Here is an 8,664-nt window from a genome sequence, read left to right as displayed (position 1 = left end):
AATCTATTTAAATTATTTTTGCAATAAATATGAAAACAATATTTCACGAAAGATAAAAATTAAATTTTTAAAACATATCTTTAAAAATACTTTATTAAACACATGTTAAGTTACTTAAATAAATTACTTACATAAATTTCATTATTATTTATAATTTATATTATTTTATTTTATTTTTAGATGAGTAACATATTTATATTTCACTAATATATTCTTATTTAATATTTTAGTTTTAAGAAAACTAATTTTATATATAGTACAAGGGTGAATGTTAATCAAGATAGTTTAAAATGATGACATTTGACACTCTAAATTAATTCTGCGTATATTATTAAAATTATTTTTCGATTAAATACACTTTTTCTAGTTTAATTTTAAATAAAATTAAAATCATGTTTAATATTTATTTTTAAAAATGTGTAAAACAATTTCTTTTTACAATTTAAAATAGTTCTTCTTAATATGGTTTATAAAACTATTTTTAATGAAATTCAAAAGGGTACAAATTATTCTATTAAAAATTATATTAATTAAAATAATTTTAAAATAGTTTTTAATTTGTCTAATTTAGTTTTGAGTTACAAATTTTCTCCGAATATTATTTCTATATTTTATAAAATTATTAATAATTAGTTTTATTTATCAAACAATTATTTTAGTTGTTTAATTGAAGTTTATTTAAATATTTTTTAAAAATTCAAATAAAATTTAATTTTAGTTACCATATCAATCTTCCTGTAATTAATATTTTAAATACAAAAATCTTAAAACATTAAACTTATTTATTTTTATTAGTATATACAATCAATGCATCACACACACACAAAAAAAAACTAATATTATAATAAAATAATTGTGCATTTATAGATTAAAAATTGGAGATATTATAAATTATTTCAAAAATTGTATTAAAGGTAAACGATGATAAGCAATAAATAAATACCAATAAAACAAAAATTTTACTGCGCTCCACAAACTTTTCCCTTTCCCGGAAATCTCCTCGTTCCTAGTTTTATCAAATATATTAATATTAATATTAATATTAAATTTCAAATATTCCCCTTCCAATTCTATACAAAATTCATAAGAACGTTGAAAAGAAATAACCTTTTCTTCTCCCTCAACGCACAAGTAAACTCAATTTGTTTTTGTCTTCCTGCCTGGTGGATCATGTGTATGTGTGTATGTATGTACTGTATATCCATTTATGATAGTCTAAAGTGGCCTACGATAATAAAGCTGTCGGTCAAATTTTGTACAAATACTATTTCTTTCTTTAAGAAACACTACAATCCAAAGCTACAATTTTGAAGTTGTTGCTGTTGTTTTAAGTCTTTGAGCTAGCAGAGCAGAGGAGAAAAAAAGAAGAAGAAAAGGAATGGTGACGGAGGAAAGTGAGAAGCCAATTGAGGTTAGAGCTATGGAAGCTTTGGGAAAAGGCTTTGATATTAGCGGAGATTTCAGGTTGAAATATGCTAAAGGAGCAAGGTTGGTGGTGCTTGATGAAATCGACAAAAGAGACATTGTATTGCCTGGTGTTTTTACTATCAAAGATGTTTCTCAAGATATTCGTCTTGATAAAGGCGACCGTATTCGATTCAAATCTGATGTTCTTGAATTCAATCAGGTCTATTTTCTTTTCTTTTTTCTATTTCTCTTTTGTTTATTTGATAAAATATTTGGGGCTTTATTTTTTATGTGGTTAAGATGTTATTTCAGATACCCAATTCATATTTTCCCCTCCTCAAACTTAGATTTGTATCAGTTTCCTGATTCATGAGTGAATCAGGTTTTGTTCTGTTTTGTCATTTTTGATAGTAATAGTTCAAATGACCGACTTATGTCAAGTCTAAAAACTTTTCTAAAAGTTTCCGAAATTTGCGGGATCGAACAAGAATACAAATTTTGACCATGGGAAATGCTAATGAATGCCTGATCTGATTCCTTAACTAGTGTGGTTTGCGAAGTTGCTATTGCTGAGAACATTTTCTTTCCCAAGTATATATGTTTTTTGAAAATTGAATCACAACTTTGTGTTTTATAAATAAGCATTAATTTATGGTGAATCAGCCTTGAAAATGGTGGGATCAAAAGTTACCTTTTTGTCACATGTGGATAGACTTGTATATTCAACTCTTTTGACTAAGTGCATCTTTTTTGAAACTTCAAAGTTCTTTTTTGGAAAACAAAGTTAGGTTGCATGTATGATGGGATTTGTATTTAATGGTGCCTATATAAATTGGGTTGTTTTGAATGGATAATTAGATTTTTCTTTAATATTCTTTTACAACCATACAAGTGAAGAAGGTGGGAAGGGGCTAATTGACTCATGGAACTTTCACCATTTGGAGTTCCTCTTCTTCCTCTGGGATGTTGGTTATCAATAAGGAAAGAAGTAGAGATATTGAAGGATGGATTTCTAGGGTTGTCTTTCATGTCTTATAAATGGTTTTACATCGTGCTTATTTCTCCACACTCTGCTATTAAAATAAGCTTTGAGCTTTAGGTGATTTGAGCATTTTTTGGGATGACTCAACTTTTTGAAAGTCTAGAGCTCTGTTAAGAGTTAATCTCTAGCTAATTCTCTACTAATGGTGTCAATTGATTTAAGAAACAATTTACTTCTATATTTTATTCATATTTTTATGTGCTGATTCATAATATAAGCCATAATCTTGATTTGGGAATATCAGTAGAGTTGGGATATGATATTTCTGCCTGATTCATGTTTTGAAGAGCATTTTTTGTTTGAGCTCAAAGTTAATCCTGTTTTAAAAAATGAGAACAATTTTCTCTTCGACGTTAATTAAGAATTGTGCATTTGAATATGGTCCTACCTACTTCCCTGTAATGAAATGAGATAGGAAAGAATCTGACGTCATAGATACCGTTACTAATTATTAAGGTTTCATGTGAAAGCATTTTTCTGTGAATGGAGTCCACAAGTGTTGGCATTGAGATGCTGAAATTAATAGATTTTGGTAGGTAAAACAGAAAAATTTCAGTGATTGAATCACTTAAATATAGAGTGGTTCCTTTTGATCATTTAACATTTATGGACTGCTGCAGTGGAAAAGCTTTCATAGTTTGAAGCTCATTTATCGGAGTTTTCAATCTGCTAGTAATGTTTATTTTTTTGGCAATAGTCTCTTCTTTAATAATTTTGTTTGAAATAAACAGATATTAAAAATTTAAACTTGAAGCGAACCTCCATTCCAGAAGTAAAAAAAAGTAACTATATTTATGAGTTCCTGATATCTGCTTCATGATCTAGGGACTCTACCAGTTGTTAGTAATAGCTGATATTAATACACTTTGATTACTTCAAAATCCTATTGTCAAAATATCTTGAAAGGTTTTCTACCCAAACCTTAGGGATGAAGAAAGTGAAAAAGAAAAAAAAAGAGATTTAATATGAAAACCATCTAAGATTATTTATGTTAAATGCTGTACGTGTTAAGAGCAGTATAGAGGTTGAAATTAGTTTATTTAATGTTGTATCAATGATGTACCTTATCTCTGACCCCAAATCTTTCTTCCTTTGCAGATGTCTGAGTTTCTTAATCAGAAATCTTCTATACAAGGAAAGGTTCCTTCAGGCTATCTTAACACAATTTTTGATTTGACTGGAGACTGGCTTCATGATGCTGCAGACACCAAAAATCTTGCTTTTGATAGTTACTTTATTTCGTTATATCATTTACACCTTACAGCATCTCCACTTGTTTTACATGATAGTGTTAAGAAATCTGTTCCATCTCACTGGGATCCAGAAGCATTGTCAAGGTATGTTTCTGATACTTTGTTTTGCAGTTTCTTGGCATTTTGATCATTATGTATCAATGAGGAATCATATGGATTATGTGGAGGCTGTTTGCGTAACAATGAATGGTGCCGATTGTTTGTTTTACACTCTTGCCTATATTAAAGGAAAGGCATTGTTGGTTATGCAGAATTATTTGTGGTTCTCAACTGGTTAAGGTTGACTGCATGGCTGTATGCTTGAAAAAGTATGTCATCAATTTGTAATTAAATTATGAGATGATGATGGAGCTGTACTACTTATTTTCATCTTTCTCATGAAATACTTCTGGTTTAGAAAATGTTATGTTCTCACCGGTTTCCTCCGAAAGCAGTGCAATCCTTTTGATTGACCATGTTATTTAACATGCTTGCATTCTATCATCTACCATAATCTTTTCAGTTTGAATACTATGTGATTAACTTGCAACCTTAACATTAATTAACAGTTCACAATTCTGCTCATAGTTTCCCTTCTCTTGTAAGGTTGCACCCATGACTAGGGTCCTTGGAAACCTAGGCAACCATGCATTCATGCACTATGAAATCATCCCTAGCTGTCCTACATGATTTATGTATCGCATTTTGGTTTTCTTTCATCTGTTTCTTTTTGAGCCAGGTTACTGCTCTTATGATAACAAATATGAATTTGAACTAAAACAGGAATTTTTAAGAGGTTTATTACAAACACTTTGGTTAGAATATCACTTTCCAATGGTACAATAAGGGGGTTGGGAGTATCCTTACATTCACATACAAATATATATATTGTGTGTATACATGTAAATTTTGTGCTGATCAAATTTTCTGCCACATAATGTCGTGTCTAATTTGGCTGGGAAAAACATGAATCATTTTGGTTGCTTGGCATCTATTAGTATCATTATTATTGGTTTCATGCAGTACATATTTAACAAATTGTATTAGGCAGGTTCATACAGACATATGGGACGCACATAATAGTCGGAATGGCTGTTGGAGGTCAAGATTTGCTATGTGTCAGACAGAACTATTCCTCTGCAATTCCTCCTTCTGAGCTCAGGGGGTATTTGGAGGATCTTGGAGATGTTATGTTTTCAGATGGGAAAAGCCCTTCATTACTGCAGAGAAAAACAAGAGATGGCAAACAAAAGGTATTAGCATCTCATTGAAATTTAAGAGATCTTTTGTGTTTTTGGTAAACAACAGTATTGTTTCTAAATTCCATTTATTTATGCAGGTACCCGAGGTCTTTAACCACATATTCAAGTCAAACTCCTTGCAGCTGGCCAGCATTGCGGAAACATCAAGCAAAGATGTGAGTCTAGAACTTGAGTGTTACTCTGTGATTTTTTGTTTAATTTATCATTAGAAGCCATAAATTATTTCTTTTTCCTTTGTTTTCATCTTAAATAGGGACTCACTATCATTTCCTCAAAAAGGGGAGGAAATGTGGTCTTGCGTAGTCACTCCAACTGGCTCCAGACTGTACCTACTAAACCAGAAGGAATTTTGTTCAAGTTTGTACCAATCACTTCTCTTCTGACTGGGATTCCAGGAAGTGGGTATCTTAGCCATGCGATCAACTTGTATCTTCGTTGTAAGTACTGCTTTCCTTGATGAATGGAAATAACTTCAGTTCTGGGTTTTTTCTTCAAATATGATGTTGGTGATGGTTGGAATTCTTCTCTAATAAATAATATTAACTGAATAACTTGACTAGAGTAACAGTTTTGGGGTAAGACTGGGATAAGTTTATAGATTTTTGGTTGGAAAGAATAAAACATGAAACTCACAAAAAAACTTATTTTATTTAAAATTATTAATTCTTCTCAAGTATTAGTTGTCAAAAAAATTTGTGTTCAAATTCAATTGAAGAATATGTTTAACTACTTTCTTTTGCGATTGTTTATATTTTGTATGAAGCTGAAGTTTGAGGCATGTTTAGTTGGAGAGGAAGTGCTTCAAGGTCTAAGAAAAGATCTACCCTCTGTTGTGTCCCTGCTGGAAATAAAATATGCCGCATATCCCGTTGCCTGAATCTGACATGTCAATGCTATGTTTAAGAAATTTAGCATAATAGAATGTATTCGTTTAACATTATACTTGGTAGGAAAAAATAAAATATGTACGCAACTTGAATATTTTTAAAAAATAAAAAATCAAGCTGAAGGAAAATGAACATTTCGCCTTAAGTAATGGCTGTTTGAGGACTTTTACTCTTGTTTTTTTAACAATAATTTTACATATCATTTAATCTTATCATACTTTTATATATTTCTAGTTTTTTGCGAAAGTAAAGTTCTTTAACTTGCTGAATCTGTGTAGACAAGCCTGCTCCAGAGGACTTACGTTATTTCTTGGAGTTTCAAGTTCCACGACAATGGGCTCCTATGTTCTGTGAACTGCCTCTTAGGCATCAGAGGAAAAAATCTTCTTGCCCTTCCCTGCAATTCGCTTTCCTGGGTCCTAAGATACAAGTCAGCTGTGCACAGGTAGTCAAGCAGCACATAAAGCATTGTCTTCTAATAATTGGCTTATTAGTTTTATTGTTTTCATCATCATATTGTCTTGTCACCTGAATTATTATTCTTCCTCTTCTCATCTAGAACAGAAGTCTTGAAAGATCCAAAATTTATAATTCCTGAAATCAAGGGGAAGATTTACTAATTCATTACCTAACATGTTCTTTGTGTAAGCAATGCACAATATAATTTAAAAGCATATGACAGCATCTGAACCTGGACTTAACTAAAATTCCATGAACAAACTGCTAGCACAGAGAATCCTAAAAGTAAGTTTAATATTACTGCACCAGTTTTGCTTGAAACCAGTATATATGGCACTGGTAAGTATGACTTGCACATCTTTGGTACTAACAACGTTGGCGGGGTTCTAGGAGATTTGATGTAGACTGTAGTCACCTTATTATAATTAAAATGCCATATTTTCTTGGTAAAAGCCTATAGTAGGAAGTGGAGTTGAGTTACTACTCTTGGAAAGAAATTACGCTGAATTTTTTATTGGCGACAATAAAAACATCTTTAATATTTAAATGGTCAGTTTTTTAATGGTAAAGTTGTCTGATAATCTGGTAGAAAATACAGTTTGAGTTCTGGAAGTGGATATTAACGTTTGAATTGAATTTTTAGCAGTAACAACTATCAACAAACACACTTCTAAATGTGGTTTTACCTTTCTCGTCCATGTAGATATACATGTGTAGGCATGTATGCATAACCATGTAGATGTGCTACATGTATAAATATAGGTTTAAACTGCTTCACCCCTCCGAATTGCTATCGAATTTCATCCATTTTTTTAGCTATTCTTTGCAGACAAAGACAGTTTTACTGTAAAAATAAATTTAAATATTTCGTACAATTGCAGGTTTCAAGTGATCTAAAACCAGTAGTTGGTCTTCGTTTGTACTTGGAAGGAAAAAAATGCAACCGATTGGCATTACATGTGCAACATCTCTCAAGTCTTCCAAATATGATGACAACATCCGGCAGGCCATGCCAATGGCGAGGTTCAGACGACTATAGGCCCAGCGATCAATTTTTAGAGCCAGTCAGGTGGAAGAGATACTCAAATGTTTGCACATCTGTAGTTAAGCATGATCCTAACTGGTTGCAAGAAGTCTCAAGTGGTGTTTTTATTGTAACTGGTGCACAGCTTCTTTGCACAGGGAAGTGGGCAAAGACGGTTTTGCATCTCCGTCTGCTGTATACTCATATACCCAACTGCACTATCCGGAAGACTGAGTGGGCAGTTGCACCTGAAACTACTCGTAAGGCCAATTTCCTTACAAATCTTAGTACAACTTTTACTTTCACTCAACGGACAGTCAACGAACAACAAAAGCAAGCTCCAACTGCACTTAATTCAGGTGTATATCCTGATGGTCCACCTGCACCAATTCGCTCTAAAAAACTACTAAAATATATGGACATGTCTGAGGTTGTGCGTGGTCCACATGATGCTCCGGGACATTGGTTGGTAACTGCAGCCAAGATAGTCAATGAGGGTGGTAAGATTAGCTTGCAAGTAAAGTTTGCATTGTTGGACTATCCATGACCATCGGCCTCTATTGTACATATAGAGTGTGATCGATATATATATATACACACATATATAGGTTGAATTTATTTTTGGTTTGAATCTCTTTGTACAAGTAGAGAGTGGTGTAGTTATATCCAAATTTGAGCCATTCTGACCACCTAAGCTGCAGCCCAAAGTCGAGAAATGATTATTGTCATTGATTTGTTTGCTTATAATTTTATTAATTCTTTATTTTTGGACTAAGAGAAAGAAAAAAGAAACATTCAGTTCATTCATAGAGTTCCATATTTGTTATTTTTAATAATAAATAAAAAGGTTATATTTGAAGAGCATGGAAGCGATGAAAAATTTTATATATCATCAATTTACATATTAAATAAGAATATTTATGTATTTATTATAATATATATAAATATTTACATTTTATAAAATAAAAATATATTTAAAATTCAGATAAAATATTTATATATAAATAACTATTATAAGATATTATAATGTATTTTTAATAAACCAATAGGTATAGAATATAAAGTTTCTTAAATTTATATCTTGTTGTTCGAGACTTAGGATTTTTTCTAATTGATTTTAGAACTACTATCTACATTAAACATAAATATATATTCCTCTTCATCGAATCGTAATCTTTTTCGATATTAACTCATATAATATTTCTTCAGATTTATTTCCTCTTCATAATGATTTCTAAATCTTGTTCTTCAAGACTTTTAATTATTTTTTATATATTTATATATTTATAGATAAATATATTAATCGACAATCAATTAATTACGTGGTTATTTATCTAAAACCCATATATCT

The 8,664-nt window shown here is 31.1% G+C and overlaps 1 protein-coding gene across 2 annotated transcripts; it reads left to right on the top strand.

Moving 5' to 3' along the window:
• The first annotated feature begins 1,041 nt into the window (after positions 1-1,041).
• On the top strand, positions 1,042-8,060 carry LOC108463875 (MACPF domain-containing protein At1g14780-like). Of its 2 annotated transcripts, none has more exons than XM_017763853.2 (7): positions 1,042-1,627; positions 3,548-3,786; positions 4,733-4,934; positions 5,021-5,098; positions 5,197-5,380; positions 6,109-6,275; positions 7,171-8,060. In XM_017763853.2, the coding sequence occupies exons 1-7, from the start codon at positions 1,379-1,381 to the stop codon at positions 7,858-7,860; spliced, it is 1,809 nt and encodes a 602-aa protein (XP_017619342.1). In that variant the 5' UTR covers positions 1,042-1,378; the 3' UTR covers positions 7,861-8,060. The 2 variants fall into 2 exon arrangements, with proteins under 2 accessions (XP_017619342.1, XP_052876737.1); XM_053020777.1 differs by lacking the exon at positions 1,042-1,627 and adding an exon at positions 1,719-2,424.
• The last annotated feature ends 604 nt before the right edge of the window (positions 8,061-8,664 follow it).

The sequence above is a fragment of the Gossypium arboreum genome, chromosome 10 (assembly GCF_025698485.1).
Source record: "Gossypium arboreum isolate Shixiya-1 chromosome 10, ASM2569848v2, whole genome shotgun sequence".
Taxonomy (NCBI): Eukaryota; Viridiplantae; Streptophyta; class Magnoliopsida; order Malvales; family Malvaceae; genus Gossypium; species Gossypium arboreum.
The sequence above is the reverse complement of the archived record's forward strand: the minus strand, read 5'-3'. Positions and strand labels throughout refer to the sequence as shown.

Excerpts from the sequence above, each read along its gene's own strand:
- LOC108463875 (XM_017763853.2), top strand. The coding sequence starts at position 1,379 with ATGGTGACGGAGGAAAGTGAGAAGCCAATTGAGGTTAGAGCTATGGAA. Across the intron at positions 4,935-5,020 it reads CAAGAGATGGCAAACAAAAG|GTACCCGAGGTCTTTAACCA; the intron begins GTATTAGCATCT and ends TTATTTATGCAG. Across the intron at positions 6,276-7,170 it reads TACAAGTCAGCTGTGCACAG|GTTTCAAGTGATCTAAAACC; the intron begins GTAGTCAAGCAG and ends GTACAATTGCAG.